The sequence below is a fragment of the Nycticebus coucang genome, chromosome 5 (assembly GCF_027406575.1).
Source record: "Nycticebus coucang isolate mNycCou1 chromosome 5, mNycCou1.pri, whole genome shotgun sequence".
Taxonomy (NCBI): domain Eukaryota; kingdom Metazoa; phylum Chordata; class Mammalia; order Primates; family Lorisidae; genus Nycticebus; species Nycticebus coucang.
In genome coordinates this window covers 93,802,459-93,827,325 of record NC_069784.1, presented here as the reverse complement: position 1 = coordinate 93,827,325, position 24,867 = coordinate 93,802,459, and the positions used below count along the sequence as shown (strand labels likewise).

The window sequence follows — 24,867 nt, the reverse complement described above, 5'->3', positions numbered from 1 at the left end:
TCAAGTTAATTTCAGATAGGTAAAATAAAATAATGATGGAACTAACAGATGATAGATTGTGTACGTAACTAAAAAAGTATAAAATCAAAACCCTGAATAAAGCTTTTCGCTACATGCCATTCCATCTCATGTAGTCTGTTTCTTGACTGAATAATTACAGGAGCGAGTTTACACTCACAACAAAGCTGCTGTTCATTCCATCTCCAGTCACACAACACCATGAATGGATGAATGGATAAACACATTGTGGCATGCACATACATGATGTCTCACAATAAAGTTCACAAACTCATCCTTGAAAAATTGCTATATACCTCATTGCTGAATATCAGCACAGTCACCTTTGAAGTACTCCCCTTGAGAAGCTATGCACCAGTACCAGTGCCTACTCCATCCTTCAAGATGATTTTGGAACACTTTCTGAATGGCTATCAGAGCTGATGTCTGGAATATCATTAAAATGTCTTCCTTTCAATATTTCCATTATCTTTGAGTCAAGCAAAAAGTCACTAGGGCCAGATCAGGTGAGTTGGGAGGGTGTTCTGAAACAGTAATTTATTTACTGGCTAAAACTCCCTTACAGACAGTGGTGTGTGAGCTGGTATATTGTTATGATGCAAGAGCTACCACAAGTTGTTGGCAAAAGAAGTTCAGGTCGTTTTTGTCTAACTTTTCTCACAGTCTTTTCAGCACTTCCAGATAGTAAACTTAGTTAACTGTTTGTCTAGTTGGCACAAATTTATAAAAAAAAAAGCTTAGCAATGTCATTTTGGCTCTTGATTTTGGACTGATGGAACTTTTTTGGTCATGGAGAATTGGCTAACTTCCACTGTGCACTTTGACACTTTGTTTCATGAACATATTGGTACATCCATGTTTGATCACCAGTAATGACAAGCCCCAAAGATTGTCTTACCTGTCCAAAAGGTCCTGACAAACTTCAATTCTCTTTTGCTTTTGTTCATTGGTGAATCCTTTCGCAATCCTTTTGCACACATCTTCTCATACCAAAACTTTCCTAATTGTGTCTCTATTGATGTTTGCTGGGTCTGCTATGCTTCTCACAGTCAATCAGCAATTTTGACACAAAAATCAATAAAATTTTACAATGTGGCAAGTTTACAAACTTAATTGTCAGACCTAGTATATATAATTACATATATAATGGAATATTATACAGGCATAATTAAGAATAAAATCCTGCCTGCCATTTGAAAAAATAAGGATGGAAATGGAAAACGTTATGTTAACCAAAATAAGCCAAGCACAGAAAGCCAAATTTTTCATGTTCTCATTCATATGTGGGAGCTAAATACTAAAAACAATGGATCTCCTGAAGACAGAGAGTAGAATGATGGTGACAAGAGAGTGGGAAGGGAAGTGAGAGGAGGGGAAGTGGGGATGGGTAAAGGGTGCAGAAATGTACTTAGATAGAATGAACAGTGTTTGATAGTAAAACAAAATGAGTATAATCAACAACAATCAGGATATACTTTAAATAAATGAAAGGCTAGAATTGAAATGTTCCTGAGGTGGTGGATACCCCAATTACCCTTATTTGATTAATTCACATCGTATGTCTGTATCAAAACACCACATGTACTCTATAAAAACATGCAACGATTATGTACTCATAATTAAAAATAAAATTTTTCTAAAGACATAAAGAAAAAAATGGAAGGTGTCTCTGAAAACATATGTTTCCTTTTAAACCAACACATGTGGAATTTGTGGGCCCTTGAATCAAAGGAGCCCAGAAAAGCAAAGGTGTTGTACAAGAGCGACAAGGGAACGATACATGCTCTCCTGTTGCAAGAGTGTCAGGGCCCTTTATATCCCTCCTTAAAGCAGCAACTTATGAAAGAAATTATGTGATTTCCTAAGAAAGATGAATAGAGCAATGCGGTGAATTGAAATAAGAGGAAGTGAGACAGCCAGCAGCCGAGGTGGGGCCTGGTTGAGTAAGTGTCCTGGTGACACTGCAGAATCTGCTGGCTGACGGTGTCAGCATCTGTGTTCTTGTCCACTCAGCCAGACCTCCTGTCAGTACCCCAAATTATGGATGAACAGGCAAAATCCACAAGCAGCTAGAAAATGCAAGTGAATAAACATCCTACATGTTTTAGCTGCAAAAATTGTACATGTAAATGCTTAGGGACAATCTTAATAGCAAATCAGTCAGGTTTATCTAAGAACTACTTATCCTTAAAAAATGACGTGAACAAAACACAAATGGTGATTATGAAATACATTCTGGATGGAAAGCCCAATTTTTAATTTCAATTTTAAAATTACCTTTTAAATGTAAAGAAATATTTAACAAAATTCCAACAAGATTCTTTATGAGAGTTCATAACATTATTTCAGAAATTTAAAGGGCATGCTGTTGATAAAAGAAATGGTTTAGTAAATCAGTAGAACAATGTATCCAGAGTTAAATTAGTTGCAAATGATTATTTGTAACATGAATTTGCAACATTAAAATGTCTATTTTAATCAGCATGGATATGGTGAATAATTCAATAAATGTTGGGTCAACTTAATTTATATGAAAAAATAATTAAATAGAATTCTTATGAATAATATCCAAGAGAAAGATGTGACTTATGAATGTACAAACATATGGGGGGACACCAATCCTCCAGAGTAGAACATAATCTTAGAAGCCATGAAATGAAAAGTTGAGTTATCTTATTAGATGAAATTAAAATTCTGAATATGACAAAAAAAAATACAAAGTCGTTTGTGGATAAAAATAAAGTGTAAAATTATCCACAAGTATATATCAAAATAACCTAGGGAATCCTTATTTGATTAGAAGCTAAGGAATCCCTGGAAATAAAAAGTTCAGCAGATGACATAAAGGTCATGGTGTTCATATTCATTCATCAGTGAGATTTTTGCAATATAATACAATGATAGTCAAAGATTGAAGTATATTATTAATGTATTTCTGGCTGAAAGTATCTTCTTAGGATTCTGTGTGCAGATCTTAATTCTATATTTCATTTATATCCCAAATAAATTGCAATGGAAAATCTTTCATCTGCTTTTGGAAGATTTTGTCAAATCTTTCATTCTGCTCAACAGTCATATGATTTTTCCAGTCTCCAGTGGTACCTGGTTAAAAAAAAAAAAAGAGAGAAATTGCCTAGGTGAAGTTTTGTGATGGGGTGGGAGGTAAAACAAACATACAATGCTGTGTTGGGAGAAATATTTTTTTCTACATTTTTCTGCCCATTTAATTCCCAATCACTCTCCGTATGACTAACACCCTTCATTCTCCCACTTTAAGGCTAGCAGGTAAATACACTTATCATTACAATTGTACTATAAATAGACAGAATCATCACCTGCCTTCTCAGGACTAGCACCTGGGAAATTGAAAATTACTACAACTTGGTCACTGATTTGTTTCAGGTTCATAATGATTACCATATCATACAAAAACTCTTGAGAATTCTACACCATCAGACATCACTGAGATAATGTTTCCTGACGAGGACATGGATGTTGATCAAATTTTTAAAACTAACCTAAGGTCTGGGCGGTGCCTGTGGCTCAATGAGTAGGGCGCCGGCCCCATATGCCGAGGGTGGCGGGTTCAAACCCAGCCCCAACCAAACTGCAACAGAAAAATGGCCGGGCGTTGTGGCGCGCGCCTGTAGTCCCAGCTGCTCGGGAGGCTGAGGCAAGAGAATCGCTTAAGCCCTAGAGTTAGAGGTTGCTGTGAGCCGTGTGACGCCACCGCACTCTACCGAGGGCAGTAAAGTGAGACTCTGTCTCTACCAAAAAAAAAAAAAAAAGAAAAACTAACCTAAGGTCATACAGTTTATTATGACAGAGCTGAAATTATTCCACCCTAACCTCATTTAAATCTGATATAACCTAAAAATAAACTTTAAAAGATACACAATTGGTCTGAGGAATAGTAGCTGATAAAAAGAGAAGAAAGGGCTGGCGCCTGTGGCTCAGTGAGTAGGGCGCCGGCCCCATTTGCCGAGGGTGGCAGGTTCAAACCCAGCCCCAGCCAAATTGCAACAAAAAAAATAGCCGGGCGTTGTGGCGGGCGCCTGTAGTCCCAGCTGCTGGGGAGGCTGAGGCAAGAGAATCACGTAAGCCCAAGAGCTGGAGGTTGCTGTGAGCCGTGTGACGTCATGGCACTTTACCGAGGGCGGTACGGTGAAACTGTCTCTACAAAAAAAAAGAAAAGAAATACTGATTTGAAAAACATACAGAACTAAAACACACAAGTGAGGCTGAAAGAACCCCAAACACAGACACCTAGTGCAGGAATTAGAACAAAAGCAAAGGACAGTCAGGTTGACAAAATCCAGGAGAGACTGTTTGTGTCTCTGCAAATGACCACAGGGCTCACTTCCACAAAGACATTTTGCTCCCTCTTAGTTTTCTTATAGTTATTTAAATCACTCCTGTTCAGGATCTCCTAAAGACACAGAAACACAGAAAAATGTCTTCTTTCAAATACAAAATGCAACGCAGTGGAGCTGGGCAGTGGCCTCAGAATGTGGAGATGTTAGGGTGTGCTGGGACTAACGGCAGTGGGCGTGTCCCTCCTTAGGTCAGCTCAGTGTTACCTGTGCTGAACATATTATAAAAGAAAGGGAGATAAACCTAAGGGAAGGAAACAGCAATTTAGAGAAATACAAAGCCAAAATTTATTGCTTCTTGATATAAGGTATGTAACTGTATGAAATTAAGTGCGAAACCAATGTCTATTATTGTATGTAAGACTAAATTAGCAAACATGAAATACAACGTACAATGACTATGTAATTAAAAATATTTTAACAAATTCAAATTTGGCAATTGTATGAAGTATCCATGCATTGTAAAACTCATTTACCAGAGGCCAGATAAATAAAATGGAACTATAAATTTATTTAAAGTGGGACCCTAGTTTAATAAAAGACATGTAATAGTACATTCTGATAATACAAGATCCAATGTGTGTCATTCACTGACCCCTGTCCGAGAAGCAGGCTGAATCGGGGAGATGCCAGAGTGGCCCGTGATGGCTAATGGGCTTGTCACTGCTTCCCTGTCAGCTGTCGTGGCCTTATTTAGGAGGGGAATGCCTCCAACATGAAGTGAACATCTATTCGGTGGCAGACAGACACCGTACTTAGCATTGTAGATTTTCACAGGTCATTCAAAGACCTTGTGATTTAAAGGTACTCAGCACATACTCCGTAAGACCCAGTAAGATAGTTTCATGGAGAACCCCAAGCAGAAAGCATGGAAAAGAAACTGGTAGAGAAGTGAAGAGGCCCACAAGGGCTTTGATGTTTGAAACTTGGTGAAGAAAATACAATTTGCTTCATTTGCACCACAGTGAAAAATAGTCCATTCAGTGCGTCACTGCTGAAATTTACCTTTGCGAAGGAAACGGCCGCTTCTTCTTGTTAACCCAGGATGGAAGTTTAAAACATTTTCATGATTTGCTAGTGGGTCATCCTTCATGTTCTCAAATGTGGCCTGTCTCACCACATCATTCACGGCCTCCCCACTCAGGTCTTTCCCCAGAAATTTGCAGAGTTTTAATACAGAACTTCTGAGATCCTGAAACAAATCACAGTAGAATAAATTATGCACATTGTTGCAGAGGTGACACAGGCAAGGGTCATAGGTTAACATAACTGTGGTCGTGAAAAATGTAGGTGCTTCTGCTGGTCATAAATTCTTAGTTGAACAGTGTGACCTGCCTTTCTTATCCTTTCCTGGCAAATCATTCAAGTGCCTGCTGTTTGAGAGCTTAATTTGTTTAATTGCACATTTGTCGCTGTCTCTGTGTTCACAGCAAACACGCAGTGTTTCTGCTGTCTGTCAGGCACTGACCTGGGTGACGGTGCAAGTGAAGACAGGGATAGGAAGGAAATCAGTGCTGGAAATTGAGTTCAAGGATCTAGGGCAAGAGAGTAATTGTCAACGAAAGTTACAGTAAAGAAGAGAAATTTATTTGGGGTCTTAAAGGAAAAACAAGAATTTCCTAGGTAGACAAAAGTGGCGATACGCAGTCTGAGCACAAGGAAACAGGCCACAGTAGTGCAGTTGTAAGGCATGCATGGGCTATGAGGCCCTGGAAAAGTCAGAAACTTGGCATCCTTAGAGCTTGGTGGAAACAGGCCTGGATGAGAAAGGGAGGAGACAGGACTGGAGAGAGAAGGGCCAGACAGTAAGGAGGGCTGCAACTTGCCACATGGACTCACACATCGGACCCTATTTTGGTCATTGAAACAGAAAGAGAGAGTCAAATAGAGGCCTCTGAGATTGATTTGCCTTCTGGAGAGAAGGTGGGAGCAGAGCAAGAGAAAAGCCCTTTTTGATCCAGTCCCTGTCTTCCTGCATCCGAGGAGGACGTTAGTTTGGAGCCCTGACGACCATCCTACAGTTATGCGGAGAGATCTCACTGACCCAGCAAGTGGGATGAAGTGGAAAGGTGGGAAATGCTGGAGACATTCATGACATCCCTGAGCTGTCATGCCAGCCTCAGGAAGCCTCCTTTGGATTTCAGTTACAGAGCAACAGATGTTCTTGTATTTTAGGTTGCTTCTATTTGACTGTTTCTGGGGGCCAGATTATCCCTAATGAAATACAAATGTTTTCTTGTTTAATTTTTTTAAGATTTACAAACCCTGCTACACATACACACAGAATTTCTTACACACTTACCCTTTTTTGAAAAAGTAATTTTATACTTTATAATTTACACTTAATGACAACCTTGGAAATAACACACAACGTTGATACAAAAGAGTGTCTCATATTAAACTTAGCCTTGGATCTCAAGTTCCAGCTTGTTCTGTGGGTGTTGTGGGCATGAACTGCACAAGCCTTAGCCCAGGCTGGGTCAGAGCTTAGATCCGATCTCAAACGTGAGCTCCTCTCACCTTCTTCATCTCCTCGTACGTCATGAACTGAATATTGAAGTGGCTTCTGTGCTCGTACCAGCCTTTAATATGGTCAAACCACAGGCTTCCTGGCACTGAGGAAAGAAGTTGTAAGTAATCAGATAAATACATTGAGTGAATGGAACTGGTTTTGAGGTCTGTCAATCTCTAGTAACCAAAAGGAAAATAAACTTCCGTCTCTGGTTTCCAGATCCTGTTCACAGGGTTATGGAAGAAGCACTTAGCTGCCAACAGGAAATAATTACATAAAATCAAAGACCAATTCTTCTCTCTCTCTTTTTTTTGTTTTTTGTAGACACAGAGTCTCACTTTATTGCCCTTGGTAGAGTGCTGTGCCATCACAGCTCACAGCAACATCCAGCTCCTGGGCTTAGGTGATTCTCCTGCCTCAGCCTCCCCAGCAGCTGGGACCACAGGCGCCCGCCACAACGTCCAGCTATTTTTTGTTGCAGTTTGGCCGTGGGCGCTGCCCATCTTCTCTTAATAATGTACTTTGTATGAACAGAAAAGTAGTCCTAAGTGGAGTAAGGAAGAACCAAAAATGGAGTGTAGTCAGAGGAACTATTCCTCTCCTTCCCACTGCTCTCCCTGTCCCCAAACCTACACGAACAACCATATTCCCTCTCCATGTGACACCATAGGGTCCCTGAGGAGTCCCTTCAGCTCTGTCTAAGCTTAGTCCTCCTGTGTTAGATCCTTGTCTCTGTCTCAGCAGGCCTTCCTCTTGCTCACCCAGCTACGTTTGAGCCTTAGAAAAGAATATGGACGGGAACTTACAGACAGACATTTGCCACATGCAAGATGCAATGACAAAGAACCAACCCAAACCAAACCGAGCTCCCTTCACAGCTGACCTAGAACAGACACCTGTGAGCTAGTGAGACACTAACCTGTCTTCACTTTTCATGATAAAGGATTTTGTAATGTAGACAATCCCTTAAGAGGGGTGTGAGAGTAGAGGAATTTGCATGAATGACATGGTCATCCAAGACAATCCTATCAATGAGCTTGACACACTGACCACGGACACCACCACCCCCATTTTACTCTATTTCACCACCCTTTTCTCCTCCCTCCAAGTTCGTGAAGCTCGAAATCTCACCATGGCATAAAACGTTTATTATTTAGTTAATAATATCTGTTACCTTTTCCTTCTAAAAATTGTTTCATAAACTCCTCCATGGTATCTCCAGCTTCAAACAATGGAAACATTTTAATAAAATGAAAATATGAACACATAACATCCTTAGGGTTTCTGTATAAGTATACAACCTGCAAAGAAAGAAAATAATTATTGTTTCTGATGCTTTCATTTATCACAGCTTTATCAGAATATATTTCAATTGGATTCAGCCATTATTTTAAGCTTCCATAATTCCTAATCATGTCCTGTAAATTCTCAGCCCTCTCCTTCACATTTAGCATTTCCCCTGTTCTGCAATGCCTTTCCCTTCATGCCTGGCTTACTGAGTATTAACTGTCCTTCAAGATACTTCTCAGAAGTTACTGCTTTTTAACTCCCCCGGCAGAGAGAGCAACTTCATTCTCTTGCCCCTAAATCAGAACTAACTCACTTATGCATGTGGAGGTGCTTCATAAACTATAAAATATATGAAAATGGGAATAATTTACTAAAATGGTTTCAAATGACATTGTAAAATTTAGAGTTTGCTTTTCTCATTCTTTCTTTTTCTGTAGAGACAGAGTCTCACTTTACTGCCCTCGGTAGAGTGCCGTGGTGTCACACGGCTCACAGCAACCTCCAGCTCTCGGGCTTATGTGATTCTCTTGCCTCAGCCTCCCGAGCAGCTGGGACTACAGGTGCCCACCACAACGCCCGGCTATTTTTTTGTTATTGCCGTTTGGCTGGGGCTGGGTTTGAACCCACCACCCTCGGCATATGGGGCCGGCACCCTACTCACTGAGCCACAGGCTCCACCCTGCTTTTCTCATTCTTTAATGTAAGGTTCACATGTTTTACTTTTAGATCCTCATTAAGCAAAACAGAAGAGCTTGCCACACAGAAGTTACTTCTTAAGTATTTTACACAATGAAACTATCAAGAAATGAAAGATTTGGTGGCTTTTGTTAATTTTATTATTGTAATTAATTTTGTTATTTTATTTTATTTTTTAAGGAAACAGAGTTGTTCTGTTGCCCAGGCTAGAGAGCTGTCACATCAGTCTAGCTTATACTAACCTCAAATTCCTAGATTCAAATGATCCTTCTGCCTTAGCCTCCCATCCCACTGGATCTACAGCAGCCCGCCTCAAAGTTTGGCTAATTTTTTCTATTTTTAGTAGAGGTGAGGTCGCTCTTGCACAGCTGCTCTCAAACTCCTGAGTTCCAGGGATCTTCCTACTTTGGCCTCCTAGAATGCTAGAATTATAGGCATGAGCCACTGTGCCCGGTGGTTTTATTAATTTTTTGTTGTTTGGTTTTATTGGGCTAGTCAAATGAAACAGTGGAAGCGAAGAAGGAACACAGAAATATTTAGCTGGTTGTAGTCAATTATAATATATGTGAATACCAGAGCACTCGGACCAGTCTGAAAGATTCATTTTTAAAATTGTCTATTATAAACAAACAGAACGAGTCACTTCCTAACAACAATTATGCAATCCAATCATATTGGAATACAAAAGATCATCCATTTCTACTCTAAACCCCATCTAAGTGGCTCATTCTATGCCTGTACAGAATATTCAGAGGTTCTGGATAAAACTGAAGCTCTTGCACCTTTATTATTGAATGAGGTATGTAGCTTTTGTTACTCTGAAAGTTAGAAACAGAGAGGTGACTTCTGAAAGTTAGAAACAGAGAGGCTTTCATCCACTTGCAGCCTCTCTGGGCACTACCAGGAGTTAGGGCCTAATGCTGTGAGATAAGGCGTTGGATATAGTGTTCATCTGAGGGTCTCCTCACCCCTGAGTGATCCCCAGTGCAGTGGGGATCCTTCAGGCATGAGTCTCCTTCAGGAGAGTCCTTCAGGCATGTAATATCAACAATGGCTGGCATTTTTTGAAGGAAATGAATGGCCCCCCAGGACTTGAAGAGAAAAAATTCCTTTTAGTCCTTTGCTGTGATTCTTTGGGTCTGAGAATGGCTTTGTGTCATGAATTCACTTGCTTACATAAAAACGACAGACCAAAAAGTGGTATGGATGGGTTACTTGTGCCAAATGTCCTGGTCCTGCCTCTTAGGTAGATAATGACACATGTTATTGTTACAGGAAAATGGGGAAGAGACCGGGATTGAGGAAAATATAAAAAGTTTCATTTGGATATTTTAAATTTGAGATACTTATTAGCAATACTATAGGAGACACTAAATAGTTTTCGTCAGTCTAGATTTGAGAAAAGAAGCCAAATATGTGAAGATATTTTAAATCATGTGATTGGAAAATATTACCTCGAAATTAACTGCAGAGGGAAAAAAGGAGGAGAGGCCAAGCACCTGAGAATCTTTAGCACTTGGAGGTTGGACAGAGATGGAGAAACTAATAAGGGAGAAACTGGTAAAGGAGAAACTAGTATGGAAGAAACAAGGCACAGCATGCTATGCCTCTTAGAGAAAACTCCAAATAATGTTTTTTAAATGGTGTATCTATTTTCTCACAAAACAGAAAAGCCCTGGTTAGAGTGGAACAGGATCAGTTAACCCATCATCTCAGGTTAGAGTGGAACAGGATCAATTAACTCATCATCCAGGGTTGTCATCAAGGACTCAGAGTCTTCCCACTTTTTAATGCTGAGAAGCTAACTCTCCTCCATCTCTATATGGTTATTGCCCTTTCTTCCCAGAGTCCCTTTAATGAGTAAAGAGACTTTCCCCAGAAGGCCCTCAATAAACTTTTTTCCTTTGCCATTGGCCTTAAGTATGTTACAATGTGAACATTTGAAAAGGACTTAAAAGGAATAAGAAGTAGCAGCAAAATAACCAAGGGCTGGACATCACAAATTAAAGTAATTCCTTTTTCATTCATTCAAGCTCCAGCATTGTTCTCCTCTGAATACAGGAGATAACAGGCCTATACCTCTGTCTTGAAGGTTCTACATTCTGGCCAAGAGGATTGAAAATAAATGAGTATATAAATAGATATCAGATGACAATCAGTGCTGTTAGTACAGGGAGGTGTGTTATAGAAGAGGGTGGCTGAGGTGGGTGAAGGAAAATGTCCTACGAGTCTAAGAATTCAGCACCAGGAGGCATGGCAGGATGAATGCTAGGGTGGGCCAACTGCTGTTTCTGGACAGCTGAATGAAAGTGGTGTGCATGTAAGGAGGCACAGTGAAGCATACAAGAGAGCAGTTCTGGGAAAGCGGTAACAGTATCTCTATTCCCTACTTTGGCTTTTTTGTCCTTCAATCCTCTTGGAACCAAGTAGTATGGAAGGTGGGTACTGAAGAGACGAGGAGATGGCCTTTCACCAGGATCCTTTTTTCCAATGATGTATTCCAAAAGGGAGACCCTATGTATTATTTCCAGATTTGCAGTTCTTGTGCGATGTTCTTCAAAGTAAATCAAGCTTAATATCTGCTTAAACCAGACGGTTCCTATAAAGGAAATAATTTTGTTTTTAATAATGTATGGGTTTCACAAAAGTATATGCAATCAATTTGCAAGTCAAACAAAGTGATTACAATGGGTAATATTTTCATTTATATAAAGTGACATATAGGTAAGGGAGAGCAAATATTGGTCTTCCTTTTCTTTTTTTTTTTTTTTTGTAGAGACAGGGTCTCACTTTATGGCCCTCAGTAGAGTGCCATGGCCTCACACAGCTCACAGCAACCTCCAACTCCTGGGCTTAAGCGATTCTCTTGCCTCAGCCTCCCGAGTAGCTGGGACTACAGGCACCCGCCACAACGCCCGGCTATTTTTTGGTTGCAGTTTGGCCAGGGCCGGGTTTGAACCCGTCACCCTCGGTATATGGGGCCGGCGCCTTCCCGACTGAGCCGCAGGCGCCACCCGGTCTTCCTTTTCTTTTTAAGGAGATGTTTCATGCCAAACACCACAGGTGTTTGTTTCCTATAGGAAGGTTTGTTCTTTGACTCCTCCCATGTGCTTTCTTCTGATTCATATATATTACCTTTCAAATTACTTTCTGAGCTTACCTCTACATTTTCTTCTTCAGCCCCACTCCTAGAGCATTAGCTAATATGAGCCGAAAGAAAAGAAATTACTGTGCAGAAGTAACTTCTAGCCTTTCCCACTTTCCCCATGGTTTTTCACTCTGCCACTGATTTCTGCTTAAGGAAATGGTGTTTCATTATAAATATCTACAATAGGACCATTGACACCCACATATAGACAAATACTGAGAGTTAATAGCTACAATTATGTAGGATAATATTTAGAAATAAACATATCCTACATCAAGCACACAATGTGAACTCAGTGTGAGTTTAAAATGACTGCTTTTTTTCCAGAGACTTAAGGGACCTGGGCCCCCCGGGACACACACAGAGTTGATTTCCCTGGAGTTAAAAATTCCATAAGCCATTTCTCTGAAGCTGTGCACCCCGTGAAGCCTGAGATCAAAGGGCATGCCGCCCTTCCTCAGAGATACGGACAAGAGGGTTGACGTATGTTAACAACATACTGTCAGAGGTCTATAGGTGCTCTGCCCTGAGGAAAAGACACAGTCCTTACTTCATACTGAGTAAACTGAGTGAATGCTTGAAGATATTCTTCCATTAACTCTGTTCCCTTGTGGCTACTTTCTTCTTTATGATTTTGTTTACACACCTGCCCAGAGATTAGTCAGTGTCTAGAAGAAGATGTTTACTGCAAAAGTGATTGTGTTGATGTGGTAACAAGATATTTCCTTTCAAGTTGATTTCAGATAGGTAAATTGAGGTAATGGTGAAAATAACAGATAATAGATTAAGTGTGTATGTGACTAGAAAGGTATAAAATCTAACCCCTAAATAAAGAACTTCACTACACACCATCCCATTTTGTGTAGTCTGTTTCTTGACTTAATAATTACAGGAGCGAGTTTACACCCACGGCAAAGCTGCTGTTCGTTCGCATCTATGGTCATGCAACAAATTAGACCATTGGCTTTTAGTGGGATTAGAGAAAAAGGTTTAGATGAATTCTGATGAGAATAGATACTTAGTTTTGTTATACTTCTTGTGCTTACTTAATATGTGGGACCACTAAGATTTAAAACTCCCTGTATAAAGGTGGTGCTTCTTCTCTTTTCAGTCCAAATGCATTGAAAAGACTAACCCCACCAAAAAGTCACAAGTCCCAATTGGAAATTCGGCAGATTTCTGCTGTGAGAAACCAACTGCCCCTCAACAATTCCCAACCTAGCCTTGGTTTCCAAAGATATTCAGTCACCCTTGGTAAGCTGCTGCACCTGTGGAGTAAGATCATTATTGAACATACATCCCTTGCTGGCAAGCACAGGTGATATTCACCTTCCATGTTCCTCTTACTACCTAAATATTGGCAGCTGTCATCTTCAGTGTTGCTTGCAGAAGACCATGACCACACAAGCCTACCTTCTATCAGAGCTGGACCAAATATTCCACTGAAAATATATTGATATGAAACTCCAAAGAGTTTCTTAAAACCTCCCTACTTTCTGAGATGACAGAACCTGCTTCTACAAGACGTATCACAGCTACAAGGCCACCAGCTGTGGTAATCAGGGGTTTTTAATGGGAACCTGAGATGGCCTCAGGTCTGTGGATATTCAAGAACAGGAACACTGGAAGAATGTATGCTTCCAGTGTCCCTGTGTTCAAGAGGCTGCCTTTCTTCTCCCTCCTCTCCTTCTCTTTCCTTTTCTGTTTCTACTTGTCCTGCCCTTCTCCCTCCTTCTTTTTCTATATTTTTTTGGGTTTTGCCCACTTGGAATGTCGATGTTAAAGTGGTTGTTAACCCTCCTTACAGTTCCTGCTGTATTAGCACCACGGATTCATTCAGTCCCTCCCTTATCTACTAGTACAGTCCTTTGATTCTCATTTTCTACTTCTATTCCTACCCCCACCCTACCATAGCATTCAGTCTATTGGTTTAAAGTGCATATTTTGTTGAAGAGTATTCTTTTGAAATGTGTGTTGTTGGAAGAGCTTATATTTTCAACTTCAGTGCACCATCTTATGTGTTATCAAAATATAGCACATGAAATAAAACTGAGTGCAATAAACAGAACAGAGAATGGAAAAGAAATCAGGCTTTAGTCAAACTGGCTTATCAAAAGGAAAGTCAGGCACAAGAGAAGAATGGAGGCACCAAGCCAGAAGGTAGATCCACAGACAGAAAATAAAAAACACCACAAGATGGCAAGAAGGGAGACTACCCTTCAACGTTTCCCTATGTAAGTCCCTATTTAGCATTTTCGTTGAATGGAACAACCCATTTTATGACCTACACACAAACTAAAAATGTTTAGGATTATTCTGTAATAGAATAATTGGTTAACTTTCCTCCTTCTTATGCTCTTCATCATTAAAGATGGCTTCAAATATATGTCCTGAGTCCCTGCTAGATGGTAAATGTTCTTTCTTTCCCAGTGCACTTCAATATTCAGTGTTTCATGGACCTTCTAAAGCCCAATGTTTTTAACATTTTGTTTGTTCTATTGCCCAGTTATAAATGCTTTGTAAAAGACCTTATTACCCCAGATACTGAATAGTTTTCTATTTCCAATGGATTAAGAGTATATGACCATATATAATACCAGTGAAAAAACTAACTTCTCACATTATAGAAGTATCATTTTATGTTTTAGATTAGCTATTGAAAGAATGAACTTACCAGATTTGGGGTATGTGACTATGAAGACATCATCATCTCTAATTTTTAAACCATCTAATTTTTCTAAATGGTCAATATTAATTCCAAGACCAGCAAAAGTAAACCCTTTAAATGTCAATAAGTTTGCTTCTAAATCTTCCATAATTCTGTACCTGTAAAAGATATATAGAATTCTTTGAATGAAACCGAAGAATTTTGTATCTTGTTTCCATCAGTATCCTTGCTTCTGGTCATGTATTCAAAAAAGAAATGGCTTCCTTATTTTTCTCATAAACACATATAACCTGGTAGCTCTAAAAACCAATTCTGGGTGAGTCACTTGCCCCAGTTCACCGGACCCTTCTGCTCAAGCAGTGGGTCTTCATTTTCTGTGTATATTCTCCATTCATGCAGGCACAGGGGAAAGAGATGAAAGTACTTACTGTAATAGTGTCAAAAATGATGTTACCAAAGATTTGATATACACTACACTATAAGCAAATTTAAGCATTGGACTTGAACAGGCATAAGAAACACCTGTCTCTTAATAGAGAGTCCTTCATCAGCTGGGTCTTTTCCTTTGTGTCTGTAACTGAAGTTGAGGGCCTAGGTTTTAGCAAATTTATAAAAGATTTTCTTTGCATAATTTCTGGAGTTATCAGGTTATGATATGTTCCGACACTTTTTCATTAAAATTTGATTTTGTTCCTTAACTTGTAATTTACTTGGAGCAACTGGATAATACAACCAGGAAGTAACAGATATGAATACATTCATGGAATCCTGGAAAACTGAAGATAAGCTATTAAATTGTCTATTATAACAAAATAAATTTTGAAAAAAGTAAGAACACACAGGAAATCTTTCACATACTGGGTCCTATATGAAAAGTGCCAGAGTGAAGATTTTAAACCAAGCCTTGTATCTTTTACCTATATATTTTGCCTTTCATTATTTTATTATTTCAAACTCTGAGGTTTTTGTCAACTTAAGAGTTCTTCCTGTGGAATCTCGAGTCTTTTCTTCTTTTTCTGATTAGTGGATCATAGGATAAAAATCAAAAAAGATCATGAGAAACACACAATTCCAGGTAGCTTGCACCAAGAGTCATTCCAACAGAAAGGGAAATAAGTAATTTTAAAAATATATTGTGAATGTAGCACTATAAATGGAAAACCTGGTTTTTCTTATAAAATGAGATATACGAAAGATAAAAATTAGTTGCAACCCTCGATATGCATTTCTTGTCAAAGTAAGGAGCAGGGAGGGAAGTGGGGAGGAGGGCAGCAGAGAGAAAGACTTGTTCTGTCGCTACAGTTATTTAAGGAACGTCTTTGCTGCCCACAGGTATTAAGGGGGAGCAGCCTAATTTACCTCTATTAAAGCCTATATTTGGGCTCTACTATTAATATCTACTGGAAAGCAGTAGAGTTTCCTGGAAAGCAGTCAATTCCATGCCTCGGGACTGAAACAATAAGAGTGAACTTGGGAGACCTTGGTCTTTTCATCAAGTAAACATAATTTCATTGCTATTGGAATAGTGTTAAAGAGATAAAGAGATCCTAATAAGGACAGCTTGTGACCCAGAAGTGACAATTTGACCACTAGAAGGCACACAAGGATTATAATCCTCTAGAAAAAGTAAGCATGATTTTAAGAAGCAAGAGATGATGATGATGATGTTATTAACAGGAAGGGACACAACCTTTATGTAATGTGCAATAAATTTCTAAATCCCTGATAGTCCTTCTGTGACTGCCATGTGGAATTCTAATTCTAATTCAAGAATCAGTCTTTAATAAATGTGTTGGTAAAAGTTAGAAGATAGGCTGACAGTACATTTCAAAATATGTTGATATGTACTTAATCTATTAGTTTAGATGAAGGGATAAGGAGAATTATTAACAAGAAAAATGTAGAAAATTTATAGTGGCTTTTGACAGTGACATAGAAGTTAACGAAAAACATACATTAAAAGGTACAGGATTGTGGAGTATTGAGTCTTTGTCTATTACCATCTTTTCACAAGAGAGAAACAGCAGGTCCTGATGGTAAACTGAGCTAAAATACACTAAGAAATGCATGTAGGAAAGAGATTGGTCATGATCTTGGATGCCATGTGGAACTGACAGAGCAAATGAATTTCATGCTCCTTCGTGTAGAGAAATGTGTAGAGCAGACTTTTAGGGAAAGCATATACCCCACAACTGAGCCCTACCTGATTGTAAATGGATAGGAAAGAGCACAGTGGGTGTGATAGGTGCACAATTACATATTGTGATGTTTTGAAATGTATAATTAAAATTAGAAGGATGATGAATCACAATTTGTTCAAACTGCCCATTTGAGAAATTTTTAAATCTTTGTCAGTATCTATATCTTGATGTTCAAGAGAACCAAACAATTTGATGAAAGCACAGGAATTTGCCACTAGCTAAAGGTAGCCAAAGAGTGAGAACATTTGTATCTAAAGCAAGTGCACTAGCAATTAACCATTCTGTGGGCAGTGCAGGGAGATTATGAGTAAATTTTACAAAATGATAGAAGAAACAGGTCAAAAGTATTTATGGTGACCCAAAGATATTGCGTATGAATGAAATAGTTGAGTCCAGTTCTTCAACTATGAAGAAGAGATTGCGGTTACTCAAATCTCCTGTAGATAGAATATTGTAATATTTGCAAACATGATTTTTCTTCTAATACTTCTCTATACTACCCTGTTTCCCCAAAAATAAGACAGTGTCTTATTTTCAGGTGTGCTCCCAAAGATGCACTAGGTCTTATTTTCAGGGGACGCCTTATCTTTCCTGTAAGTAGGTCTTATTTTCGGAGGATGTCTTATTTTCGAGGAAACAGGGTAGTAATATATAATGAAACAATAGAAAATAGCTAGAATGCCAATATAAATAAGCCTTTTTCCCCCCTAGGGAAATCAAATGTTTAAAAAAAAAGGGAAAAACTTGGAGAACAGTTGACTATATTAAGTTGATCACAAGCAGGAGCAGAATAGAAAATGGACAACCTGGATCTGATATCTAGTTCTACTGTCACAGAGACATTCTATTGCCTTATAATTTACTTATACTAGAATCTATATTTTGCTTTCATAGAGTCTACTCTTAGATCTCTAAATTTTGGAGCTACATCATGGCTAGGTTTGTTGAATGCCAAAGCAAAATAGAATCACACAATCATTTTGCCTCCTATACAGAAGAGGTGTTCTCTTACACATTTAGCCCAGTTTTTGTAAACCACACCAAACAATGGGACCACAGGTGAGAACTATATAGTACATACATAAGACAGAAACTGCTTACCTTAGAAGTTAAGTGAGAATGAAGAGTTAATGCCTGATATTAAGAGAAGTGAGAATGGCAAAATATGCAGATGGAGGCTAATTAGTTCACAAAGAGAATTAATGGCTGACAAATTAACAGTTCTGTTAGAATATATAATAACTTAAAGCTTAAACTGGTGCTGAAATGCATTTCTTAGAACAGTAAAAAATCCCAATTAATTTGCCATAATTAACCTCCCAAGGCTCATGGGTTGAGTACAAAGTCCCTGCTCTGGAATAACTCCTGATAGTCATTGTGCTTGCTGTGCCACTGAGGATGCCATAATGTCCACAGGTCACTATTAAAAAGAGTTGAGTTTTTTAGGCTTTAACAGTACAGCTACTGGAGCCTTTAATTCCTTCCTTCCTTCCTTTCTTCCTTCCTTCCTTCCTTCCTTCCTTCCTCCCTCCCTCCCTCCCTCCCTCCTTCCTTCCTTCCTTCCTTCCTGAGTCTCAGTCTATCACCCTCAGTATAGAGTGCTGTAGTGCCACAGCTCACAGCAACCTCAACTCCTGGGCTTAGGCGGTTCTCTTGCCTCAGCCTCCCGAGTAGCTGGGACTACAGGTGCCCGCCACAACACCTGGCTATGCAGTTTAGCTGGGGCCAGGTTCGAACCCACCACCCTCAGTATATGAGGCCGGCGCCCTACCCACTGAGCCATAGGCATCGTCCCTTTGCGTTGTTTTTTATGAGATAGATTTGAGAATAAGTTGGAAGAAGATGAGGAAAGAAAGTCAAATCTGCCAGTAGTAGACAGATTTACTTTTAAAGATTAGGTATTTTCCCAAATTCTGCCATGTATTGACACAAATGTACTCATTTAACTGCCAAGCCACCGTTTTTCTGCTATTACGCCACTCATGGTGCAAATGTTCATATAAACTTCACAAAAGGGGACCTTTAAAGAGGAGGAAGCAGCCCTGATGGAAACAGTTAAAAATTAATAGAACAAAGTACAGAGAAGTGGAGCAAGGGAAAATTGGTATTTCAACAAAGGGAGGAACTTTTCTAAAGGCAGGCGAACTACAGTTCAGATGGTTCCAGTACTGACCACTGCACAGGGAACAGTTCAGATAAAAAAAGAAGGATTATAAAAAAAAGGAATGTCACATTAAATGATTGTAGTTCATGACAGGTATAAATGATGGTGCCCAGAGAAGAGGCCACAGAGGAGATGTTCAGGCCAGGTTCATTGAAACAGGGGTGAGGGGTTGGTGGTGGTGGTGGTGGTGGTATGACCCATCTAGGCAGATAAAAGATGGTGACTGTGCCTGAGGGACAGTTAGAGACCCCTTTTGTATGGGGCCCTGGGAAGTGGGCACATTCCACAGGTTGACAGTCAGTGAAGGTCTTTCTGTTGGAATTTGGAGGGGATGGGGGTAGCCAGATCCTTTGTGTCTTTATTTTAGGAGGCTAGGGGGAGGAAGAGGCCAGAAGGTTTGTGTGGGGCTGCGTTAGGCCCCCCAACATTCACAGTTCTTGTTAAAAGGGGTCATGGGGATGATGATCTGTCTTACAAAACTGCTTCTGGCTGGATAGAGTAGTAGTTGTCCTTAGTGAGATGAGTCCAGTATTGACAGGGCTGTGTGGGTTTGGGGAATATTGGGAGAGGGATTGCCAGTGGTAGAAATTATGCTGCCACTGCAGCTGACAACTTTTTTATCCTATCTTGAATAAAAGAAGACAGGAATTGGCTCAGTGGCTATAGGTCAGTGGCTAGGGCGCCAGTCACATACACGGGACCTGGCAGGTTCAATCCCAGCTGGGGCCTGCCAAACAACAATGACAATTACAACCAAAAAAAAAATAGCCTGGCGTTGTGGCGGGCACCTGTAGTCCCAGCTACTTGGGAGGCTGAGGCAAGAGAATCGCTTAAGCCCAAGAGGTCGAAGCCATGGCACTCTACCAAGAGTGATATAGTGAGACTCTGTCTCAAAATTAAAAAAAAAAAAAAAAAGACAGGAATTGCATGTCATAAGGAGGGATGGTTATTCACAGAAGAATTGCAGTAAAGGGACCCAAGTTGGGTATAAATTAGTGTCCCCATGGGCTGTTGAACCAGGATCCCTTATTTTGAGAGCATAGATGAATAGGTTTTTCTGGAGTTGGGTGATGCCCTCTTGGACCAGGCTAGACTTGTTGGTATAGAAACAGCGCACTTCCTGTAAGAAAGTGCAAAGGCCCCTTTCCCTCTGCCATGATTAGATTTAAGCCTCTATGATGGTCAGGGGATGGGCAACTGGAAAGTAATAAAAGGATGAGCAAGATAACTTTATCTTCTAGAAAACTGAGAAACTGTGAAATTTATAAATGGGCTGTTTTTTTTTTATTTTATTTTAACGATGGAGACGAGAGAGAGAAATTGAGGGCTTTAAAATTTAGGCCATGGTGTTGATATTTACTAGAATTAATTTGCTCACCTTTGTCAGAGATTTAGTTCCTTAAGGCCATTGCAGTCAGGTGAAGTTGAGTCCATTTAGAAGTCCCACATGTTGGTGAGATGAAGCAATTTTGTTCATCTAGGGGACCACCAGTTTCAGAAGGCAAATGTCTCCTGCTCTAAGGAGGATACATTCTCACTTCCAGTGTCTGTTTTTCAGAGAGGACGTGGTTCCAGGGTCTCCGTGGAGGAGGCTGGTGAGGAACTTTAATTCAGGAATATAGAGTTGTAGCGGAGGCCGGAGGAACAGTTTCCTCTCATAGAAGAACATGGGCTTCTTGCCCTCTTGAGTATCTCTGAAGAAGACTTAAAAGTGGCAGCCAGTATTTAAAAATACTTTTCTGCATCTGAAGCTGTTGACAGTCTCTTTTTCTTTACCTTCTCGGCATATTAAAAGACCAGAAGGCCAGATCTAAAAGCCCCATTTGTGGGGCCTAAGGGAGTTTTTGTTTGTATGTTTTTAAGTTATATTAAGGTTGACTAAGAAATGAGGCTAACTGGAAAATAGTATCACAGCTCACAGCAACCTCAAACTCTTGGGCTTAAGTGATTCTCTTGCCTCAGCCTCCCAAGTAGCTGGGACTACAGGCACCCCCCACAACACCCAGCTATTATTATTATTTTTCTTTTTGGTTGTAGTGGTCATTGTTGTCTGGCAGGCCCAGGCTGGATTCAAACCCACCAGCTCCCGTGTATGTGGCTGGAGCCCTAGCTGCATGAGCTACAGGTGCTGAGCCCCTTTCCAGTATTAAGATTTAAATTAATGAAGAGTTGAAAAGGTTTTAGACAGGAAAAAAGGACTGGATTTTTATTTGGCTTTGAGAGTTTTTTTGTTCTGTTTTTTTTAATTGAGACAGAGTCTCACTTTGTTGTCCTCTGTGGAGTACTGTGATGTCATAGCTCACAGCAACCTCAAACTCTTGGGCTCAAGGGATTCTCTTGCCTCAGCCTCCCTACTAGGTGGGACTACAGACACTTGCCACAACACCCAACTATTTTTGTTGTTGTTCTTTGTTTGTTTAGCAGGCCCAGCCCGAGTTCCAACCCACCAGCCCCAGTGCATGTGGCTGGCTCCCTGACACTGAACTAAGGGTGCCAGCATTTTTTTTTTTTTTTATAAAGAGTTTTACTTTGTCCCCCTTGGTATAGTGCATGCTGTCATAGCTCACAGCAACCTCAAACTCTTGGACTCAACGGATCCTCTTGCCTCAGTCTCCCAGGTCACAACTCCCGATTGTTTTTAGGAGACAGAGTCTCACTTTTGCTCAGGCTGTTCTGGAACTCCTGAACTCAGGCAATCCACCAGCCTGGGCCTCCCAGAGTGCTAGGATTACAGGCACCTCACCGGCCGGCTTTGAGAGATTTACTATGACTTTCTAGCCCTCTAAAATATCTGAGAGGAGCAGTTGGTATGTGAGAGAGAAGAGTTTGGAGTTGGGGGAGAGGGTGGCGGGGTAAAGAGAAGTTCCCGAAAAGGGGTGAGGGATGGAGGTGGTTGTCAGGTCTTTGTGCCCCGCCTGCCTCGCCCTGCCACCTTGTGCTTCTGTGAGGTCAGCTTAGGGAGTGTGCATGCCTTGCAGCAGAAGCCACCAAGTCTGCAGCCCTAGGTTCTGCGTCTTGCCCCGGGGCACCGGGCACGAGGCTGTGGGGCATGTGAGCTGCCTTGTCCTGCCCTGTCCACCACCCTCCCCCTCCGTGGGTGCTTGTGTCAGTGGTGGCCTGGGAAGCGTGTATGGCTTGGGCAGTGGGAAGCCTGGGGTCTGTCTCGCGCCTGCAGCCCCGCCAGGCTGGGGTGTGCGGCGAGCGGCTGCTGGGCGTGTGAGCTCCTCCCGCCCGCGGCTCCGGGGCCCAGAGGCCGCCTCGGGCGCTCCGCTCAGCAGAGCTGCCCGGGGCTGTGGGGCAGGGAGGAAAACCGTCGGGTTGGGAGCTGGTGGATTCGCAGCCTCGGGGTTCCATCTTGTGCCACGGTTCCAAGCCCCCTGTGTATTGCGAGGACGCGCAGGAGAAGCCCTAGAAATCCCTGGAGGAGATAGGAAGGTAGAGGGGGAGGGGTTGGAGCGGTGACCTGTGTCGGGAGGGGTAATACCGAGCAGAGGGAGAGAAAGGCCTGAAGGTGGAGGATTTCAGTCCGTCTGCCATTGGGGGGAGGGGGGCGCAGGAAATTATTTAAGTTCTTGAAGATACTGAAATCAAAGGTCCCATTTTCTAATTTGTATTAAGGTTGAAGGAGACATCTCTGGGTGGCCCTGTGGAGTGGGGTGAAAGGACCAGCTCCCGTATCTGGATGTTCTTCCCCTACGTAGGAGGAAAAAAAGGCGTCCCTTGTTTCCCAAAACCCAGGAGTGAAAACCAAGAAAGACTGAAGAAGGTCAGGCATTCCTATTTCTTCTCAGAGAACTTAAGATCCCTGATTACCTTAAAAAGCCTAAAAGAGGGTCTAGCATTGGGCGTTTGGTCTTGAAATGAGAAATGAAACAATTTGGGGTTCCGGACCCCAGAAGGGAGCACAGCGCTAGGCCAAAATCCTCCAGTTGGGCGTAAATAAACCAACGCAGAAGAAATGATGGGGAAGTGAGGACATAAGAGCAGGGAGCTGGATAAAGGGCGTGATTTAGAGACCTTACTCACATTTAAATGGTAGTCGGGATGAAATCCGCCAGAACCCTCCAACAGACAGGCCGGCCAGGAGAGTCGGGTCTGGGCACAGCCCAACCAGGTTCCAAGAAAACTGGGGTGACTAGGGAGGCCAGCAGCCAGCGTCCAGTCAGCACCACCCCTAGGTCTCCGGTACCATATGAGAAGTATAAATGGTGGACCCAGAGATGAGACTGAAGAGGAGAGGTTCAGGCCAGGTTTATAGAAAGGGGAGGGTGACCTGCCTAGGCAGTGCAAAGTTGGTGCCTGTGCCCAGAGGCTGTTAGAGACCAGTTTTATGGGGCCTGGGCACATTCCACAGGTTGCCTGTCAGGTTAGGCAACAAACTTCTTTGTTTGTTCAGAGCAAACAAACTTCTTGATGATGTGGCTAGGGAGATCCTTTGTGTCTTTGTTTTAGGAGGAGATGGGCAGGAGGGGTAAGGGTTTGTGTGTGGCAATGTTAGGCCCCCCAACAGTTCATAGTATATATAAGAAGTAGGAGTCTGAGCAGGGGGTGGAGCCCTTTCTGCCACCCCTCTACTGTTGAGCTGTGTCTAAACTTTGCAGAGCTGAGTGTTTTAACGTAGTGTATATTTCTTTCTATTTCATCCCAGTTGCCCTGTTCCCTTGGGAGAGAGGTTGCAATTGAGAGACTCTGGCCCGGGTACTCTGGGCAGTATCTAGAAGGGTGCTGCTCAGAAGGCAGGTGCTTGGTAGCCTGATAGGGTGATAGGCTTTTCTCTGTACTTTTTCCCAGGAGAGGCAGTCATTCTTGTAACAGAGCCGTCCTAGCCGGGAGCTTATTCTGGCCTGCCCTTGTCTGTTTTAGTGTTTGTTGCTTATTAGTGGTGTGTCTTTCGATTCTTTGACCACCCAAGAAATCTGCTATTTAAAGTTCCAGCACACTTTTAGGTAGGTGACCCCCATGGTGAGCATCTTGAGGCATTATTTCACTTTTTTTCACCAGTCAAGTATCTGTGGATACATGGTAAGATGAAAGTTCTTTTTTTAGGATGATGCAGGATGTGTCCAGGCTGAATCATGATGGTGAAGGGTCCAGAGTAGCTGATTGAAAGAAGAGTATAGTCACGTTTTATATGGAATGACCGTTCCAGGACTTATTTTCCTAGGACTTAACCCTTTTCATTAGTCTTTTTCCCGTGATTTAGATCAGGAGTTCATTCCTGTGGGAGGGGAAATTGACCTGGGAGGCTGCTCCAAAGATTAGGAAGTTCATCCAATTGTCAGTGGAACTATTTTAACTTTATGGTCCCTTCTACACTAACATACTGTGTAGAGGGGCTGATACCATCAGCTTACCTGGCAAGTCAAGATGCTTTGTATAACTCCTTGCCTTATGGTGAGGTAAGCGAATATATGGTGAGAATGTTAAACAATTTTTCCAAATATGTTCATCCCCATCCCCCCCCCCCAGTAGGTTTGTTTTTCACTTATTGAATTTGGGTATGTCAGGGCAGCTGATTGAATATGCTACGACAGGCCAGAATGTGTCCACCTAGGATCCCCGTGCTTTAATTTCTTTTTTTTGTAGAGACAGAGTGTCACCGTACCGCCCTCGGGTAGAGTGCCGTGGTGTCACACGGTTCACAGCAACCTCTAACTCTTGGGCTTACACGATTCTCTTGCCTCAGCCTCCCGAGCAGCTGGGACTACAGGCGCCCGCCACAACGCCCGGCTATTTTTTTGTTGCAGTTTGGCCGGGGCTGGGTTTGAACCCGCCACCCTCGGTATATGGCGCTGGC

General features: G+C 41.4%; 1 protein-coding gene across 4 annotated transcripts; it reads right to left on the bottom strand.

The window, feature by feature from the left end:
- Nucleotides 1–1,202: 1,202 nt before the first annotated feature.
- LOC128586333 (amine sulfotransferase-like) lies at nt 1,203–23,356 on the bottom strand. Of its 4 annotated transcripts, XM_053592053.1 has the most exons (8): nt 23,097–23,356; nt 20,449–20,764; nt 14,712–14,863; nt 11,280–11,488; nt 8,078–8,204; nt 6,912–7,006; nt 5,397–5,583; nt 1,203–3,120 (listed from the first exon to the last, which is right to left on the bottom strand). In XM_053592053.1, the coding sequence occupies exons 3-8, from the start codon at nt 14,851–14,853 to the stop codon at nt 2,999–3,001; spliced, it is 882 nt and encodes a 293-aa protein (XP_053448028.1). In that variant the 5' UTR covers nt 14,854–14,863; nt 20,449–20,764; nt 23,097–23,356; the 3' UTR covers nt 1,203–2,998. The 4 variants fall into 4 exon arrangements, with proteins under 4 accessions (XP_053448028.1, XP_053448027.1, XP_053448029.1 ...); XM_053592052.1 differs by lacking the exon at nt 20,449–20,764; XM_053592054.1 differs by lacking the exons at nt 20,449–20,764; nt 23,097–23,356 and adding an exon at nt 18,008–18,043.
- Nucleotides 23,357–24,867: the final 1,511 nt, after the last annotated feature.